The 21,314-nt window shown below is 41.9% G+C and overlaps 1 protein-coding gene across 3 annotated transcripts in view; it reads right to left on the bottom strand.

Annotated features, from left to right (window-relative positions):
• Positions 1-21,314, bottom strand: part of gabrb4 (gamma-aminobutyric acid type A receptor subunit beta4) — an 81,574-nt gene that overhangs the window by 57,616 nt on the left and 2,644 nt on the right. For all 3 annotated transcript variants that reach the window (XM_054754082.1, XM_054754083.1, XM_054754084.1), the window contains exon 2: positions 18,065-18,156. In XM_054754082.1, coding sequence (XP_054610057.1) covers positions 18,065-18,156 — 92 coding nt within the window. The remainder of the gene's footprint in view (positions 1-18,064; positions 18,157-21,314) is intronic.

Below are 21,314 nucleotides of genomic sequence, written 5' to 3'. Positions count from 1 at the left end.
TTTTCATCTTTTTCTTCATCTCTGCATGACGCATGCATCATCCACATGTGTACACCTTGTTTAGACGCCCGCCTGTCGGGGCTCACTAATGGGATGGGGTTTTTAAGTGTGCTTCCTGGTAGTGGTAGGCCGACAACATCTATCAATACTATAAATGACGTTTCTTGCCTTGTTTATCTTGCAGAAAAAATTGGATGGCCGCATATTTGCCCTTGGCCAGCCTATCCCGGCCCTGTCAAGGGCAAACCGCTCATCAATCACTGTGCTTTCAAGATCGGACTCACAGGGGACCTAAGGAGGGTCAAAAAAGGAGGGAGATAAAATGCCCCGTATGCAGGATCCCTCACCAATGTCTGACCTAGTGTTTTTTTTTTTTTTTTTTCGCATTTTGCAGTCCAGTGTGATTCATTCTGGTGCCATTCTATCAGCATTTTGCTCCTCCATTTCAAAGTTGCTGAAAACAACACTTTGAATGGGAAGATAAAGTATTTCCCTTCTCCTGCACGCTCTCGCTCACCATCCCTTGGCCCCCCTCCCTCCCTCTGCCTGCCGACATGCACACCTCATTTAATTCAAATCGAAAATCTAAGTGAAGGGAAAAGCGCCCAGCTTGAGCATTTTCTCCCGTGTTTCCTTTGTAATAAATCACCAGACGTTCTTTTTTTCATCAGGATAGATATCACTTGTACATGCCCCAACATCCATCCTGGGATTCTGACAACACGCTCCTGCTTTGTGCTGAATAGGCATTACTTTGCCGCTGAATTACGGTGGCCTGCGCTATCGGCCCGTATGCAAAGCAGCCCCGCCGTATGACATGTGGCAGCGCACAGCCGGAGAGGTTGCCCGGAGATTGTAAAAGTGCCGACTGGCCCTGGAGGAGCCGCTGCCATATATCATTTAGTAGCTGCGGCCGCCAACGTGCAGGTTGCCGCTGACGTCCCGTGTGCATCAGTCGGAGGTCACATCAACAGTAAAGTGTGACCTCTAAAGTGGAATGCCGTTGAAGGCATTTGATTGTCATGCTGCGTCGTGTGGTCATTAATATTCCTCCCTTCAACTGTTGTAAATGTATTTTTCTCTATGATTCCAATCGTTTTCAGCATTTTCCGAAATAAAAATCAGCAAATTTGCAAGTTTCCTGATGAAATACAGGGAAGACAGCTAAGATGAGGCTGCCTCTCAGCTGAGTATGCAAGCCCAGCCTGCTGTCTTAGTGCACTGCGTTGGATCGTGGCGCCTGCCACTGTCTGTTCTGTCGCCAGTCATATAACGTTGTGGAAACATTTATTATACACCATGACTTTCTACAGCCTCTGTGACGTATTTAATGGAAGTCTGACATCATTCTTCTTGCTAATCGGACAATAAAATACAGAGAAATGTCAAACGGGGATGCACTGTATTGCTCGCCTCATCCTGAAGGGCAGCTGGAAGGTGCTTGTCACTGCCGTCCTTTCATAGAGAGGAAAATCTGGTTTTTTGGGGAGGGCGGGCAGTAGCAGCACCAGCTGGAAAGCAGCAAGTCAAATGCATGCAAGAAATGTTTATGATCTACTGAATGAATGAATGAATGAATGAATGGATGGAGGATTATATATCCAAGCTCATCAAACTTTTACAACAAAGTACTGGAGCTTTTCCAGGAGAAGGATGATAGGGTGCATGTACTTCATATACAAATGGAAGAGCACAAATGTGTTTCAGTCAAGGAAAAATATATAAATAAAGCGGAGTAAGAAGAAAAAATTGAAAACCAATTTGAAACCAATCAATTCACACCCCTCCACCCATGTCGTCCCTCCTATATCGCGGTTCGAATCTCCCTCCCTCATCATATTGTGTTTTTTCCAAAAATAATACATAAATGATGGCTGTTTCGTGTTTGACTTTGGCCCACATTAGTCAAAAAGTATTGAAAGACAAGTTCTATGTAGTATTGTGGTCACTGGGCATCAGTCATGTTATGAGACATGACTTTAGATTACCTTTCACATGGAGACTTGCTACGGAGCTAGCAGAGCCCGGCCGACATGCCATGGCTGAGATCGAGTGAAAAAAAGGTTCTCCTCTCATTTTGTGTGGAAGTGGTAAGTTTTTGGCTTCTTTGTCCTTCTTCCCCACTCCGTTTGAAACACTTTAATAAGTTTAGAATAAGTAAATTGCAGAGGTCAACTCGTTAGCTTGCTATAGGCAGCCATCTGTTGTGTCGCTGCAGTGATCCTGTTGCTTGCACAATGTAAACAAAGACTCATAAGAGTGTAAAAGTGACTGTAGCGGTGGTCTTTCATGTCTAATAATGTTATAATCCGTATTTAGAAAGTCATAAACAGGTTTTCTTTGTTCTGACTAGAAAAATATTCAGTTTATTAGTATTGAATCCTACTTTGGGGAAATTCAATCCTCGCAGTCTGGAGCCAATTAACCGCGAGAGACGAGAGATGACTAAATAGCATTTTTGTACTTTCGAGGTACTGAAAGCACATTTACCTTCCGAGGAGGCAGCATCAAAAGCAATTCCGTAGGATATTTGACAAGGTCACGGGAGGACCGAGGATCGAACCAGCAACCTGCAGGTCGAGAGACGACCACGCTACCACCTGAGGTCGCTCTCGTGCAAACGTACCCTGAGAAGTACCACTGTGTTTCTGCAACGAGCTGACGCCCAGGCAGCATCCTCTTATGTGAGAGTGGGTCCAGCTCGGCACAGTTGAATCACAGTAGAAAGTGAGATGAATATACCCCGTCAATTATGTGTCAATTCCACACACCAGTCTCGCTGCCATTCGTTTTCATGGATATGTTTAATGCATTTCCATTACAAACAAGATCAGGTTGCAGCTGGGGCTCATTTGGGTCAGTGGGAAATGAGATCAGAAAAGCCCAGGCTGCAAGCGGGAGAGACGGGGGCCGGTGACTATACTTTGGTGTCACGGCTGCAGGCGGAACTTCAACCGAGACGCATCAGACTGGTAAAAATGAATGCTGCGTACAGCCTGAGATCACATGCTCACCGTTATTGCCGCTATGTGTCTCACAGATAGAGTCCAGTACTTCCATTCCATTCCAGTGGTCCTGGCACCTACTGATACTTTCTAATGTTTAAAATCATTAAAGTGTCACATGTACGCTAATGCTCTTTCAGCTGGAGCCATTAAACGCTTAAGTGCATTGTGATGAATATCTAGCCCGGGCATGAAAAACCAGTCCTGTTCCAACTTACAGTATACTGCACACACTTGACTGTGCTTTTTTGCATGTACAGTCGTCCCTCGTCACTACGCACTTCCAATTTCACAGCTTCACAGGATCACGGCTTTTAAAATACATGAATGAATACATCAAGCAGTTTTGTGGTGGACTGTGGACTATTATTGGTCAAAAAAGATGCATTTGTCACCAAATGTTATGTATGTTTGGGCTAAATTGAGCATTCCCAAGCATAAAAAGGGGTACATGAAGTAAAATCCAAATGTAAGGCACTGAGAAGACATATGTTGTGGTGTTGTACTGGTGCAGCCACGCGATGTTGGGAAACCTCCCCCCCGTCGCCTTAAAGAAAAACTGACCTTTTTTTTTGTAATTTTGCATTTTTTATGCACAATCCTTATGTGAGACGAGAACACACGTCTCTCTACTGTGCGTTCTAAAGGTATAAAAGCAGATAAAAAGAGACAGCTCATTCATGCATGGAATGGAACACATCTATTCCGCCTGTTATTAAAGCCTGCTGTTAAAACACCCCCAACAAGGTTTTATGGTTTTCTATCCATGCTGTGAGCATGTAGTAGCAGGTACATTCATGATAACATGGAATACTTACAGTATTTTGGGAACTTCTTTCCTGGGTGCATTGATTTCAGCTCCAATATGTAACGTTACCTTTGGCTAGTGGCCTGAGGCATTGTGAGCGAGTGTGTGGTGAAGCTAGTCGTGAGCCGGCTAGTAGCTAGCCGGTGTGGTGTGGCGAGGTGTCACTACGCCATGTAAAGTAGTTCTTGGGTGTAACAATGTTAATAACAACGTCGGTGTAGCTTAGTTAATATGCATCTCTTATTATGTAAATGGAACGTTGTTGGCGCTTTTTGGGAGCTTTTTCAGAAGGCGTTATAGAGAGAATAAGTGCTTTTTAGCCGTTTTTATATCTTTACAACACACAGAAAAGAGAAAGACGTGTGTTCACGTCTCAGATAAGGATTGTGGATGATGGGTAAAATTCCAAAAAAAGTGCACTTTTCCTTTAAGAGTCATGCTGGACATCAAGTTTTTTGCTAAAGGTAAGATGTGTTTTTTTTCTGTAGCAATGTATTTTAAATGCGCGTGAGGTGCTAAATTTCACATGGCTACAAAAACCCTGCATTTAGCCAAGTGGAAAAGGGGAGATGAGCCTTAAGTGTCCCTGGACAAGGACAGGTTACTTGTTCCTGCAACCCAGAGAACGCCTCAGGGACTCAAGCAGTCATCTCGTTCTTCAGTTTTACTCTCCGCAGAGCGATTCATTACTCCGACTTTGCAATCCCAGGCAAGATACTTTACGCCCCTCTGTCCCGTCTGAAAGCTGCGCAAAAGTGATCATTTATTAATACAACTTGAACCAAAACCTTGTCCATCTTCACCTCTGCAAGGCTGCATTTCGAAGCATCCGCAAGCATCATGGTCAACACGATAAATGATTTTCAAAAAAAACACACTATCCTCCATATTTTAAACGTTAGACGTTTCCACGTTATCAATTTTATATGTATCTCTCAACATTTTAAGACCAGTTGGAAAAATTTCCTAGAATTTACATTTTGCACTGTTGGATCTTAACTCATTCAATCCCAGACATTTTTTCTTTTTCAGAAAGATTAGACTCCCGTCTTTCATCAGAAAAAAAAGTTTGTTTCAACCTTTTTCCATTCTTGAGTCATCAGCAGTAGAACGTAGGTAAGTTTCAGGAAAATATCAGTTCCCAACTAGAAAAGGGAGAAAACCATTTTCTTGTGAAAAGATACATTTCAAGCATAAATTTCACTTTGACACTAATACCTTTTTGCTTTTGTGAAGCTGAAATATGTAAACAACTATACCAACATAAACACCACAAAAAAGGGTTGTTTTACATCCAAAAAATAATTTATTTGCAAATATAACACCGTGAACTATTTAAAGTTTTCACATTTGGAGCTGAACTGCTGCGATTGGCTGCCGACCAGTCCAGGGTGTACCCCGCCTCTCGCCCGAAGTCAGCTGGGATAGGCTCCAGCAGACCCGCGACCCTAATGAGGATAAACGGCATAGAAGATGGATGGAACTGAACTGTGTGTGTGGACGTGTCATTTTCATGACTTAAAATTGCTGTGAAGTGAAATGCATTAGTGGAGAGTTGCATCATCACTTCTTTTTGTCTCTGGCGCAAAAAAAAAACGTGAAAAAGTTATCAATACGTTGTTGGGATCTGGCGTTTGGGTTTACAAAAACGGACGTCTTTGGTTTTGAACGAGTTGAGTAGGTTCTAAGTAGATCTTCAAAATGCAAAAAGAAGAAATGGGAGTGAGACAAAACAAATGAATGCAAACAACTACGCTAAAAACCCAAACCCTAACGCTTGTCTGCCGTTGTAGTTGGGAGGGCAAGGTGAGGAGCGGTGAGGAGACATGAAAATGGAGGAGCATGTGAGAGTTGTCGGTCCAATGAATAGGGAATTTACAAGCCCCAACGGCACCACTGACAAAGGTAGAGTGACATGCCTTCTTTTTAAGGAGTTTGCTTCCCATATACAGTCTACACTCCTGAGCAACATTTTAAGGCCGCTTGAAAAATTGTAAGAATTTACATTTTGCTCTGTTGGGTCTTAAGATGGTTCTAAGGAGAGCTTCAAAAAGCAAAAGGAAGAAATGTGAGCGAGACAAAAAACCCCACAATTTAGTATTAAAACATTAAAGTGAAAAAGGCTGATCAAACCTTTAAGAGCACAGCCTGTAAAATCCAAAATCTTGGCAAAAATGTGGATTGAATGTGATTTAGTGTCGGGTATTCACACTGTCATGATCTCTTGATGGCAAAGGCAAAAAAAAACAAAAAACCCGACGGCTCGTGCACTTCAAAGAGCCAACCCCCATCGTCTGCTTCAAAGAGCCCTCTCTACGCTGTTCTGTCGGTGACCGGCACATCACTGCTGACAGCGTCAATCAAAGTGACGACGTGCGTGTCCCTGATGCTGGGACCAGTTAGTGTATGCGTGTCCAAAATGGTAACACTTTGCTTGCAGCCCAAGCTGGCATTCACTGGCACACGCACAATCAAGGCCTCATTTAAAAATGAATTTCCTACTAGGACAAGACCCTCCCAGAGTGCTTGCTCAGAGTCCCCCCCGGACATTTGTCGACTAGATTTAGTGGAGTCTGCTGATCATGAGCAGCATGATTATGTTTGAACGCTGAAAACGCATTTTAAAAAGTGACCTACTCACTGCGTGTTGTATTATCTAAGACTGCATCATGTTGCATATAGAAGAAATACAGTATTTTACGCAGATTTGCCTCCTTATGTACGTGTTTTGGAGAGCCGACTATCACAGGGTTTTCATAACTATATTAATAAATCATCGCTGGTTGAATATGACCTATTATCACTCCAAAAATATGCATATTTAATTCAATTGTACATATTTTTTGCCTAACTTGAGCATTTTCAAGCATAAAAATGGCTACATGGGCTGAGATACAAATATAAGGTATTTTGAAGATGCATTCAAAGATGTTGTGCTGATATGTAGTATTCTACACTGGTCACCAGGTGTCAGTAATGTTACATTGATGAGACAATAGCCACTGCAGGAAGTACTGTCTCCCAATGCTAACATGCGAGTCTATATTGTGTATTATTTTCTCTTATTATGTCTACTATATTGGGTAATAGGAGTGTAAAGGTGACTATAGGGTTGTTATTTCATGTCTAGAGGGCTCTAATAATGTTAAAAATGTATTTAGAAGGTCGTAAACAGGTTTTCTTTGCTCAGTTTATAAATCCTACTTCATGGAAATTCACTTATCACAGTCGAGTCTAACCCCGATTCTGTCTAGTGCCCCCCTTCATTTAACTCTGTGACTAATCCCTCGTTTATTGCGGTCAATTGGTTCTAGATCTGCCCGTGACAAGTGAATTTCCGTGAAGTAGGATTTCTTATTTATAAATGGAAATTTGTTTGTTTTTGTTAGGCCATAGAAAACCTTTTTACCACCTTGTAAATATGTTGTTTTTTTAACATTATTAGAGTCCACTAGATCTAAAATAACACCCTTATAGTCACTTTTACACTCCTATTACCCAAAATAGTAGACAAAAGAAAATAAGCCATTTAAGAAATTACAGCATCATTACTGACACCTATTTGTATTTGAGTTCATTTAGCCAACATTATGCTTGAAAATGCTTCAACTAGGCAAAAAATAAGTAACTAATAATAATAGTATTAACTCATTCAATCCCAGCCATTTTTCAAAAGACAACCCCTTCAGTAGCGGCCATTTTAGACCATCTTGACTGATCTTTCAAGAGTTCTGTGGCTTTCTAAACATGGAACCTACCAAAAGGGAGACTGCTGTCTTTCATCAGAAAAAGGGTTGTTTCTACCTTTTTCCGTTCTTTAGTCATCAGAAAGTTTCAGGAAAATATCAGAAAAACAGCTTTTTGTGAAAAGATACATTTCAAGCACAGCTCAACTATCTAAACAACTAAACCACAACATAAACAACACAAAAAATGCGTTGTTGTACATCAAAATAATTTATTTACAGATATAACACCAGGAACTATTTACAATTTTCACATTTGGAATTGAACTGTGTGTGTGCACACGTGTAAATACGTTGTTGTGATCGTGTGCTCAGGTTCATAAATGCGTTTAAGCACGTTGTTGTATTGAATGAGTTAATAATAAGCCGTAATCAACCACAAAACGGCATGATTTATTCATTAATATATATTTGAAAATCCGTGTTAGAGTCAAACGGCGAAATTTGAAGTGGCGAGGGACGACCGCACGTGTCCTGTGACTGACGGGCAACCAGCCTCGGTTGTACCCACCTCTCAACCAAAGTCAGCTTGGGAAGACGCCAACCCACCCATGACCCTGAACAGGATGTGGTAGAAAATGAATGAATCTATGATAAAAAATGTTTTGAATCCACCTTATCCTCTGGTGGAGTACTGCCTCAGCTCAGCGCTACTTGTGTTGGTTTGGGGCAGCTGGTTTCCTCCTGAAAACCAGCACTGCCCTCATGCTTATGTTGGAATGATATATGCTGACAAACAACAATGTATTCACGTCTGTAAGGCGACAGGTGCAGGAAAACAAACCTCTAGAACAAAGTGGAGAGAACACTGCGCAGGTAGAGCAACACGGGAGTGGCAGACATGTTAATACAGAACATGCATTAGATGAAAAGAGTGGTGAATATATGTCACATGCCTGTAAAAGGAATGTTGCATATGAATGACGAGAGACACTGCATCGCAAAATGTATTCATATACGACAAGATTGGCACTGAACGTACAGACAGCGTTCCAGTTACGCGACTGAAAACCGGTCATGTGTTTCATTACTCTACTTTACGAAATGTACTCGCATGCATTTTATGGGTCGGGGGTGTCCAAACTTTTTATTCCAGCGAGGGCCACGCAAAAAAATAAGGATGCCAATTTGATATTTTGTACAGCAACACATGTAGATATGCTAAGAAGTTATTTATATTTCAAGACAAAACTGCATCTCAGCTTTGTGATGTGAAAAAGCCGACAGTATTCTTAGTATCAGCTTCGCTATTTGCTCTTTTCCCTCCTTTTTCTCTGTTTTTTATTTGCAAAATATTTAAAACTGTCTTCTAAATCTTCCAAAGTCTTCTTCTTGTAATATAATGACTTTATTCCCATAACATTTTTTGGACTTTATTCTCATAATATTGTAACTTTTACCCCAACCAAATGTTCCAGAAATTACAACTTTATTTTATTTTTCTTCTCATAATATGAGACACTTAGAAAAAAAAGAACATTTATATTGCACTTCTGCTACTAAAGTGCCATTATTTTACCTCATAATATTATGTGTTTATTCTCGTAACATTGTTCATAATATTCATATTTTTTCTTTTAATATTTTCACTTTATTTTTGTAAAATCACTGCAGATTTTTCCATTTTTTTATTCTGTTTTTTTTTTCTTGTTAAATAATATTTTTATAATGTGCTGAAAAAAACAACAACAAAAAACAGCTGTTGGCCGCAAATGGCCCCCGGGCCACACTGTGGACACCCCTGCATTATGTGAAATGCACTTTGTCATACAGTATAATAACATCCCACGATGCCACTATATCCACTTTAATATAAAATACATTTATATATCTACAGTCATGGAAAAAATGATTAGAGCACCCTTGTTTCTTCAGTTTTTTGATCCATTTTAATGCCTGGTGCAACTAAAGGTACGTTTGTTTGGACAAATAGAATGATGATAACAAATACAACTCATAAGAGTTGAATTTAAGAGCTGATATCTAGCAACTTCCATAGTTTTCCTGAGAACCAAAATCACTTAAGTTCTTACATGAATAGCTACAGCATTGTACCGCCAAAAAATGTAGCTCTTATGAGCTATTTTTGTTGTCATTGTTATATTTGTCCAAACAAAGGTGCCTTTAGTTGTATCAGGCATTCAAATGAACAAGAAACTGAAGAAACAAGGGTGATCAAATCATTGTTTCCATGACTGTATGTATCTACTGTATACAACAGGGGCTGTTCCTGCTCCATCTCTCCATTAGTTGGGCTGAACAACCACACAAACATGCAATTAAAAAAAAAAAACAACGTGCATTACAATTCCCATGAAAAGAACCTCAGCCGGTAACAATTTCCCAAAGGTGTTCCCATTTCCCAAGGATCTTCTAGGAAATATACATCACTGCATGGCAATCATAGCGAGCCAACCTTGAGATTACGTCAGGTCATCCATCCACATTCACACGACGTGCACAGCGCATGTACATCTCTGAGCGTAGTTGTTATAGATTAGACTCCTCGTCCACAACACTTCCAACACCGACTCTCCAGTCAGTCTTCAAACTCCAAATCAGAGTGGTGTTCACACTGCAGACACATTACAGACCAAGACTCCTGAGTCCATAGTTCATATGGAATGATTTACTAGCTTGCATGAGAAAACGACCACGTATATCCAATTATGCAACAAGTTTAATCCTTTAATTTGCAGATAGAGCCAATGCGCCGTGCTGATCCATATATCGCGTCACGCATCCTTTCAAATATCCGCAGTGTTGTGGCACACCAAGTGACTAGATGATTAGGAGCATGCGAGGATGGCGCGTGAGAATGTGCACTATGTGCATGTTGATAATCATATCCTGGTCCGCTACGCTTATTGACAAATCCGAAAAATATGAATACATATTCCAGTTACACCCCTAAATATGTGTATATAGGCCTGTCACGATACATTTTGCTGGACGATAATTGTCCGACAAATTATCGTCAATCGATGTTATTGACGACATTTTTTTTTTAGCATTTTTTCATTCATTAGTACATCGCATCAAAAGCAGTGAACTTTAATTTCTTGAGAGTATTTAACACTGGAATTGGAATGTCAAGAGATGTTAAATAAATTAAACAACATAATAAACAAAAAAAGACAAGAAAAAAACTCAGTGAAAATAAAATGGACTTTTAGCAAAAATTGCACTCATTTTATATTTACTTTGTCGATTAAACGCATCAGTAAGCGTTGACTGTCGGGACAAAGGCTCTGCCGCACCTCCACACGAGCTGTGACATTCGGCTTAGAAACCTTCATTCATATTAGCATCTGCTTGCTAACTTGCTTACTGCTAGCACTCTGTGTCTGTGTATCCACTCACTAGTAGCCCCGCCTCCACAAAGAGGCTGAATGAGAGGAGGGTTCACTCTCTCCGTTCTATAGAAGCAATGTGCACACACACGTGCAGAGTGAACCCTGTCATCCGGCCTATGTGGTGAAGAGAGACGAGGAAAACAAACAGGCATATAAGCACACGTCAATTTATCGAAGTGGCAAAATCATCGACTTTGTTTGTTTTTATCGTTTGATCGATTGATTTATCGAGTACTGTGTGTACATATATTGATGGATATTTTTTGCCATTCTTATACCTTTGTTAGTACCTTTGCTTATGCCTTCTTTGTAAGTAATCACCAGAAAGTTAATAGGTTGTTCATACACAGTGGTGACTCTGTTTTCGTCATTAATTTGTTCCAAAACGTACGGAAACCGAGGCAATTTGTTCCAGATACGCAAAAATCTGATCTAAATAATTATAAAATGGATGGATGTTATTGTTAATACTGACTTCCCATACATCCTGGGGAGAACAAAATCAATAGTGTAGGGTGCTTTGTTTGGGCACTCGATTTCACGGAATGATACAGTACATGGTCAACAGACTAGTCTGTTAAGTGCCAAGACAGTTTCTGGCAAAGATTTGACAAAAAACTAATCATACGCAAACACAAAGTGTGTATTTTCTGTAGACTCACGTGTTTACGGAGGTCAAGTTGACTTTTAAGGTGCGGAATGCGCGGGTGTTATATCGTACTAGGCACCGAGTAGCCCAAAAAGCCTTGAAGAAGACAAGAACAAACAACATCAATAAACAAACTGGGACTGGGGAGTCCTTGGAGGGTCACATAATGTACATTTTGACCAATAACGTGCAGCTTTAATGGAATAAAACAGGTGAGAAAAAAAACACAGCTTGTTCACTTCAAAGAGCCGGCTCTAAGCACTGTTCACTAATGTGCACACGTACTTTGTAAGTAATCATCAAAAAGTTAACAGGTTGTTCATCCACAGTGGTACCTCGGTTTTTGTTATTAATGAGTCCCAAAACATGATGACAACCGAGGCAATTGTTCCCCGAAGGAAACCGATTCATACGCAAACTGGGGCGTGCGAAAAGGGTTTGAGTGTAGTTCTAAACATGTTTCGACCAGTTCATAATGAATTCTCTGCAGACGCACATGTTTACAGAGGTCAAGCCTTAAAGAAGACGAAAAGCAAACATCGATAAGCAAACCTGGACAGGGGAGTCCTTGGAGGGTCACATAACGTCCATTTTGACTAATAACGTGCAGCTTTAAAAAAAAAAAAGACGAGAAAAATGAGGGCTCGTTCACTTCAAAGAGCCGGCTCTAAGCACTGTTTTTTTATGATGCTATCATCATAAAAAAATATTGGTCGGTCGATATTACGGAACATTCCAGTAATCAGGATCGTAAAATGTTAAAAAGCTAGTGGTAAAACATTTTTGGCTGAGATGAAATACAAAGTTCTATAAAAAGTCGACTTGCTCCAAAGACAAAAGCAAAGGGGATGCTGGTGAACCAACGTGACAAAGCTTGGATTTGTGGTCCACTTTCCGCTTTGGTAAAAGTGGATGTGTTCAAATCAACGTATAAGTCGATTCTGCTTTGTGAGAAAGGGAAGCTCTTGCTGTGTTCTAAATGAAAAGACTAAAGAGCTGAAGGTTAACGGGAGCGCTTGCAGAAGCAGCTGACTGATGTTAGAAGTAGCCGGGATGAGTTCAGCTCCCGGGCCTGAGGTTAAAGAGCAGCGACTCTCTGCCACGAGATACTCTCTCTTTAAAAACGTGCTCTTTCTCATCCACTGTGCCAACAGACTCTGCAGGCACGATGCACAAACGCTTGAATTCACACAGCCAAATACGTAGCGTACAGTCACCCATAGCCACGTTCAGCTGGATAACTAAACATGTCTACTCACTGAAATGGCAAAGAAATGTTCATTGAAAACTAAAACACGAGTAAACAGGAAGTCCAGTTTTAAAGTGAATAAACCCACTAGGAGTCGACACCATTGCTTCATCCGTCCATCCAGTTTCACTGTTGCTTATCCTCTTCCGGGTCGCCGGTAGCTGGAGCCTATCCCATGAAAGCCCAGTGAGTTATAGCCCCACCTTTCATTCTCCTCTCTATTTTTTAATCTTCCTGTAGAAAACCTCTCAAAGATTTGCTTGAACCATGGATTTTGTTGCATTCAAATCCAGTGAAAAATTGTGATGTGATTACTGAGGCGGTCAAGTCATTAACATTTTAATCAGATTAATCACAGTTTTCGAATGAATTAATCATGGTTAATCATGTGCAGCTATGTCTGAAATATGCCCATTTTTTCTGTATTTTATTAACAGGCACAGACAAGCATCTTCCAGCTCACACACGCCCCCACCCCTTCAGGATGAGGCAAGTACTGCAGCGCCTCCTCGTATGACATTTCTGTGTATTTTACTAGCAGATTAGCAAGAATAAGGACAGCACACTTACACTAAAGATATTACACAGGTAGTAGGAAGTCATGGTGTGCAACAAATGTCTCATCAACATGATATCATTGGCGACAGGCGACAGAGTCATACAGAAAATAAATGTATAATACAATACAAAAAAAACGGTTGATTGTTTCCAGATTTCCGAAGTAGGATTCAGTATTAATAAATTGAATACTTTCATAGTTAGAGCATAGAAAAACGGTTTATGACGTTCTAAATATGTTTTTTTTAACCATTATTAGTACCCTCTAGACATGAAATAACACACTCCTATTACCCAATATATCCACCACCTTCCTCTTTATGCCATGAGTGTAATGTTTCTCACCTCAATAACCCGAAATGGAGCCAAAGAAAGTGCCAGCATTTTGATTTTAAAAAAGGGTGAAAAACACTACTAAATTAAAAAGAAATAACTCATGACAAAACAGGAAGGGGGCGTCCACGGTGTGTCTCGCTGTCATATCGTGTCTTTGGGAACAGCCACATCAAGGTTAACGTCTTCAGTGAAGGTAAAAGTCATCTTAAATGTTCATTGACCCCTTTCATTCCTCATGTATATGCATTTAGAAATGTTTTATGCATGTAAAATTATAAAAACGTGTGTTAACATTTTTGGGAGTCAACTGCTGATGACATCATAGACGGGCGACTTAGCTGACTTCCGGTTCCGGTTGCCATTTTGATAGCAAGGAAGCTTCTTTGTTAGAAGCCAAGGAGGTTTTGTGATAAAAATACATTAAGACAAGGCGGGTGCTGAATTGTAACGGGAAAGTATGTAAACTGAGGCAAAATTTTCAACGCTAACCGAGGCGTACGCTAACCGAGGCTCCATTGTATACGTAGGCTACTGTACATAGAGCAGATCAGCAAATGTAAACAAAAGTATGTAAGCTTACTCCACTTTTAGCAGATGTGTCAAGTTGTGCAGCACTTGACAAAAAGTGAGGCTGGTTTGGTTAATTAGTGCTGAGGCATGTGTCTGTACGCAGCCTCCCGTCAGGCTGCAGCACAAAGTGTTTTTAAGCGGGTCAATGCTGACTTCATGCTTGTACTCGTAATGTTGTGTTCAGATGAAAGGCCTTGCATAATTGTCAGCTTACTATTTGGATTACTTTGCATTACGTATCAAAGAACAAGTAAGCGCACTGCAAAAAAAAAAGCAAGATTCACCAAAGGAATAGCAATTTGAGGATACCTCATGTAGCATTTTTAAGCCAATATAACCAATACAACTGCCTCCTACCCACTAATGTCTCACGGATGCTGGGAAGTCAAGCGCAGCACTGTCTGGATCACACGACATTATCTGCAAGCACACTCAGTTCATTGGAGTAGCCTCCTCCCACCAGTTCATTGGAGTAGCCTCCTCCCACCAGTTCATTGGAGTAGCCTCCTCCCACCAGTTCATTGGAGTAGCCTCCTCCCACCAGTTCATTGGAGTAGCCTCCTCCCGGAACCACGTTTTATGAATGTAACAAAGCAGCTCATCGGATTCATGCTTCAAATATGGAAAGAGCAAAATAACATCAGTACAGTGCATGGACCACAGTACGATTCTGTTCACATGGCTTGTTGGAATCCACAAGCAGATCAAGCAGCCTTTGTACATGAATACTGTGTTGCTGTTCTACTCACATAGACTACATGCGCGTAATATCAACTGATTTAATAATAAATACGTTTTACAAAAGCAATTGCAAAAGAGACGTGAACAGAGAGCTGATTGGAGCAACAGAAGGGTATAAATGAACAGCAGAGAGACGTTCAAAATGAATGCAGCAGCACTTGCGTGACCATAGAGAGCATCTGCGAGCACCCGTTACTGTACATTGACTCCCGACTGGGTACCGCCGTTCAGACCTCAGACTATTGCACTCATTTCATGAACATTTCACCACATTAACATATGAAAAGTCTGCTTTGCACCAGTAAGCGTTCATGCTGGTATTTCCTAATGGCAAGAACACCAAAGCTGCATTCATAGTGTATTGCCTCTACATACTGTACTACAGTATACAAGTACTATTGGAATACTTTGCGTGTGCTGAGTTTCGACATTATCAGCCCTTGATGCTGCAGTTGAAACCTTTAATTCTTTTATATTCAAATTGTAAATGCATGTAGTATAGTACAGTAGGACCTTGGTTAGCATCATGGACCTTGGTTAGCATCATTAATCCATTCCAGGAAGTCTGACTCCAAGTGAAACGGACACAAACCGAATACATTTTTCCCGTAAGCAATAATGTAAATCCAATTTATCCCTTCCAGAAAGCCAAATATGTTAACACATAGGACTGTCAAGATAATCGCTAAATCAATTCACCGCTAAATTACCCGATAAATCAAAACAAACTCAATCATTTTGCCAGCCTCGATATATTGACATGTGCATGCGTGTTACTTTTCCTCCCCTCTCTCTCTTCCAAACAGGCTGGATGACAAGAAGGTTCACTCTATGCATCTGTCTCAACACCTGGGCGTGTTGGTTCTATAGCGGAATGAACCCTCCTGTCAGTCAGGCTCTTTGTCCCAGTGAGGAGAGGCACGCTACGTGCTAGCGAGTGCACTTCTTGGTAGCTGTGTGTGCTGTGTGCTACACGACCGAATACTTGCTTCGTGCCAGTTGTGTATAAAACACGATCTGAAGTCAATTTCATCCTGTTTGCGCATTGTCATTTTGTGACATGAAAAACGTTTGTGACAAAAACAATTCAATAAATAACAAAACTGTGGAACTTTCAGTGATTCCCGTAACACCTCATTGTGCACCAATCGCATTTTGCTGAATCCAAAACATGTACTTCGACAAAACATTACACCTCATCAAACGTAAACAGCGTTTTCCACACACAGTGTTGCTAAAAGTGAATCAAGGAAGCGTATATGCAAATGAGCCGACGTCTGCATTGACGCACAATGTGAACTTCAAAATATTTCCGAGTTATTTCTCAGTTTTTGTGTCAATTTTCAGACAATAACGAAAGTGACACTGACTTAAAATCAGAAATATTGTGATTGATTGTGACTTTTATGTAAGTGAAATTTTAGCAATTTTATTACAGTGCAAATTTTGCTCACAGAGACTAAGAGTCAATTTTATTTTCATTGTTTTATTTTGTTTATTTATTATGTTGTTTGTTTAATTTATTTTACTTAAAAGCTCTTGCATTCCAATTACAATGTTAAATACTCTTGGGAAATTAAAGTTTATTGCTTTTGATGCGGTGCACTTGCATTATTATGCCATGGATTACTTTTTCCATTAATGGAAAAATGGTCTGAAAATAATGTTGACAATAATATCGTTTATCGGCAACGATTTGTAGGATAATGAGTGACAAATTTGTTATCGTGACAGGCCTATTAAGACTAAACACATTTGTAGAGTTTTACAATTAGAATTATAGTCATTTTTGTCAAAGACACAAACTCACAGCAATCTCAACCCCGACACCACATTCCTGTTTTGCCATGAGTTATTTGTAGTGTTTCTCACCTCAAGTCTCTGCTTTTCTTTTGGCTGCAAAATAGCCCAAAATGGAGCCAAAGAAAGTTACAAGCGGCAGCATTTGATAAATAATGTGAGAAACACAAATGAATTAAAAAAAGAACTCATGGCAAAACAGGAAGGGGATGTCAATGTTAATCTCGCTGCCATATCGCCGTCTTTGGCACAAACACGTCTTCAGTGAAGGTAAATGTAACCTTAAATGTTCATTTGTCCCTTTCATTTGTCAATCTCGGTATCGTAATGGCACTGGTGCCAACGTGAACAGGACCAAAAAAATAAGTAGCTAATGGTGCTCACTGCTGCCTAACATGCGGACGGTGCGGGTTTGACTCTCGGAGGAAATCGGAGTACCGGGAGAACGTACGGGCAGAGCACTCCACACAGATGTCTGGCATCAAAGTGTAAAAAATAAATAAAAATGAATCCAAATCAAACATGCGATTGACTCATTGATGAAAAAGACAGTATATTGTCAGAAAAATATGGTTTGCTATTGCACTTCTAAAATGCGTTGTGTCCATTGTTCCATTTGATTTGACTAATATCATTCATAATTACGCTGTAACATACATATGTATATATACATATGTATAAATACATATGTATATGTTTACATATGATACAAATTAATACCACACTGACCTGCTATGATTATCTGCTCTGTCCTCCACATGCTTATCACCTGATTCAAATAGCCCTGGGTGTCTGGGAATGTGAGCCCGCCCTTCATCGTCTCTGTCCCGCACAGAAGGAGGATATATATAGATATATACCTGTATATTTATGTATATGTATATACTACTATCACATAAATCCACTATTTTCCCAAGAAATATCAAAACAGCTCTTGTCTACCATTTCCATGAAAATAAATATTTTAACAAACGTATACATCTGTTGTGTTTTGTTTTGAAAAAATAGCTCAAGCTCCAACTGCTCATCTCCATGTGTGCCCTACTTCTCCAGGAGCAGCCATCTTCGATACGTGAACAGATGCATAGTAATGACATGGTTGCAATCACTTCAAAGCTATTCCCAATGTTTCGCCAACGGCAAGCACTTGGACTGACTCTCTGAGGAATGACTCGAAAATTACACCGCACGGGGACTTTGACTCGGAAATCCACTGGCTCAAAAAAGGGGGACAAAAACCACCTACCTCCAAAATCAGGCCTTAAACGGATGTCATATCCCTTCAGCAACTTGTCCACGGTGGTCTTGGCCACAGACATTCCAGTGCTTCCAGTGGAGCTGAGGACAGAAACCACAAACGTAAAATGTTACAACTCACTTTTTTGTGGTAGTGGGGATTTGAGTGGGTAGATCACACTCAGGGCCTGATCTACTAAATGTTTGCTTGTATAAAAACACGAGCAAACTTCATCCGCTAACAGGGTGCGATGAGGATTGCATTGGTCAAATGAGCAAAATAGCACTCGCAGTACATTTTTGCATGTTTGACTTGGTGAATATCAAGACTGAGGAGGTGCAAATGTTATCATTTTGCACCAACAATGTGATTTATCAAATGTGAAACCTGTTGGCCTGTCGTGGCCTGTCTGGTAAACTTTCACTTTGTGAGGACGACATTTTGCATGCTAGTTGTACCAAATGCTCTGTGATGAGGGGGGGAAAAAACATCGAGCACACAAGAAAACCTTATCAGCCACCTGAAACAAATGAAAAGTGCAAAAGGTTTGCCAGAGATCTCTGTGATATCACACCGGCTGCTTGGAGCGTGTGCCCGAATACAGTGCACCTTACTGTGCCACGCCACGTGGCTCCTTCCGCTCTAGTATACTGCGGTTCTCCTGACCTCCGTAGCGGGACACCGGCTGCTTGGCGCATGTGTCCGAATATAGTGCACTTTGTTGGGCCACAGCAAATAGTCTCTGTACTTGTCTTGACTTCACCAATGTTTCTCAGCTCAAGTGTTGGCCTTTCTTATTGATCACAGCTGAAAAATAACCCAAAGTGGAGATAAAGGTGAGAAAGACTATTGAATTAAAAAATAACTCATGGCAAAACTGGAAGGTGGTGTCCGTGTTGATCTCACTTCCACATCGTGTTATTGGGAGCCATCGGGTCTTCAGTGACAGTAAAAATAACCTTAACTGTTCCTTTATCTCTTTCATTCCTCATTTGTGTCACGTTCTCGGTGTGGTTTGGACCCCAATATGCAGAGACGAAGCCACGGAGTGCAAAAGGTAAGGGTACTTTAATTACATAAGCAGGAGAAACAAAAGGCGACAGAGGAAAAGCTCTGTGACAAAAGTGCAAGTACAGGTAAGTAAATTGTTTAAGTTACCGCACTGACTTGGAGACGAGAAGCATGGATAGCAAAGACAATAATGAACCAGCGCCGCACATTCGAACGCACTGGCCTTTTATCTGCCATTAATGTTAATTGGCCGCAGGTGCGCGGCCACCGGGCGAGAAGCGGCTGCCTCTTCCTCCCCGGAGAAGGCACAGCCCGCCAAAATAAGAGCGCAGGACAAGGAACACTCGTTCCCGTCCTGCAGAACGTCACAGTATCCCCCCCCCACAAAACGGATACCAGACGTTTCAAATGTTCAAGAATACCAGGGTGGGTGGAGGGAGGCTCGGCGGAGGGTCGCTGGGCTTGAACGCCCCCCACCATGGGACGAACGGCAAAGCCGGGCCAGCCTCCCCACCGCCGGCGAGAAGGTGTCCGGTGGCGACGATGGGTCGTACGATGGTACAGCCGGCGAGCGTGGCAGGCGAGGGAGTCCCATGAGAGGCGTATGGGGCGGCAGGCTCCGCGGCGACGAGGTGGGAGGCGGCCAGGGCGGCCGGCTCCGCGGCGACGAGGTGGGAGGCGGCCAGGGCGGCCGGCTCCGCGGCGATGAAGTGGGGGGCGGCCGGGTCCGTGTGACGGCTTGGTCTCGGCCGGAGGCGAAGGCGGAGCCACGGAGGACGAAGGCTTGCTCTCAGCAGGAGAAACAGCTGCGGAGGACGGAGGCTTACTTTCTGCCGCAGGTGGAGCCAGAACCAGAGGTGATCCCACCTCGGCCCCGCGTGGAAGGATAGCGGGCACCGGAGGTGGCCTGACCTCGGTCTGGCGAACTGTCGTCCCTGCGGCCCGCTCCGGAAGCAGCTGTGCGGCTGAGAGTGCACCGCCGACCATAGCCCCCCCCTCAAGGGACGGATTCCAGACGTCCGTAAGAGAGCCAGAAGGGTGGAGAGGGGGCTGGAGGTGGGCCTTGCATCCGACCACCTGGTTGCGCTGAGCAATGCGGGTCCTCAACTCCCGGAGGCGCTCCATGATCCCTCCGGGTGCCTCGTAGTCCCGCAGTCTACGCTCGTGCCGAGCGGTGATCTCGCGAAGACTGCGGAGCACAGTCTCTGCGGGGGTCAGTTCTGGCTGGTTCATTCTGTCACGTTCTCGGTGTGGTTTGGACCCCAATATGCAGAGACGAAGCCACGGAGTGCAAAAGGTAAGGGTACTTTAATTACATAAGCAGGAGAAACAAAAGGCGACAGAGGAAAAGCTCTGTGACAAAAGTGCAAGTACAGGTAAGTAAATTGTTTAAGTTACCGCACTGACTTGGAGACGAGAAGCATGGATAGCAAAGACAATAATAATGAACCAGCGCCGCACATTCGAACGCACTGGCCTTTTATCTGCCATTAATGTTAATTGGCCGCAGGTGCGCGGCCACCGGGCGAGAAGCGGCTGCCTCTTCCTCCCCGGAGAAGGCACAGCCCGCCAAAATAAGAGCGCAGGACAAGGAACACTCGTTCCCGTCCTGCAGAACGTCACAATTTGTATGCTTTTAGGATTTTTTTTCATTTTTTCATTCCTCGCTCTATCGCGTTTTTTTAAATTTTATTAATGAATAATTGATCACTGTTTTGTCGTTGAATATGGTCTATTATTGTTAGAAAAATAATAGTGTCTTGATGCAATTTGTACATATTTCTGACCTAAATTAAGCATTTTCAAGCCTGGCAATGCCTAAACGAGGGAAAATACAAATATAAGTCTTTCAAAACACGCGATATGAAGTGTAATACAGTATCTGTGACGGGGCCCGGGAAGTGCCGTGTGTGACGTTAGCTGGCTAAGAGTTGACTGTTAAGCTGAGTGCTAGCATCAGGTGAGCAGTGTAGAGAGTGGCCGACAGCAGCTCCTGTGTGAATGTTGACTGCATGTTAATAAAGCCATTGAAGTGCATTGTGAGTCTCTTCTTAATCACAAACAGCGGTAGTAGAGTAGTGTTCTGCACTAGTCTGTAGAACTAGAACTACACTGTCAGTGCTAATGTGCTAGTCTGTTATCTTATTTATGTTTAAGATTGATTATTTTCTATTATTATGTCTACTATATTGGGTAATACAAGTGTAAAGGTGTCTATAGGGGTGTTATTTCATGTCTAGCGGGCTAT

This window comes from Dunckerocampus dactyliophorus, chromosome 16 (assembly GCF_027744805.1).
Source record: "Dunckerocampus dactyliophorus isolate RoL2022-P2 chromosome 16, RoL_Ddac_1.1, whole genome shotgun sequence".
In the NCBI taxonomy this organism is placed as follows: domain Eukaryota; kingdom Metazoa; phylum Chordata; class Actinopteri; order Syngnathiformes; family Syngnathidae; genus Dunckerocampus; species Dunckerocampus dactyliophorus.
Note: the sequence above shows the minus strand (reverse complement) of the source record. Positions and strands in the feature narration are given on the sequence as shown.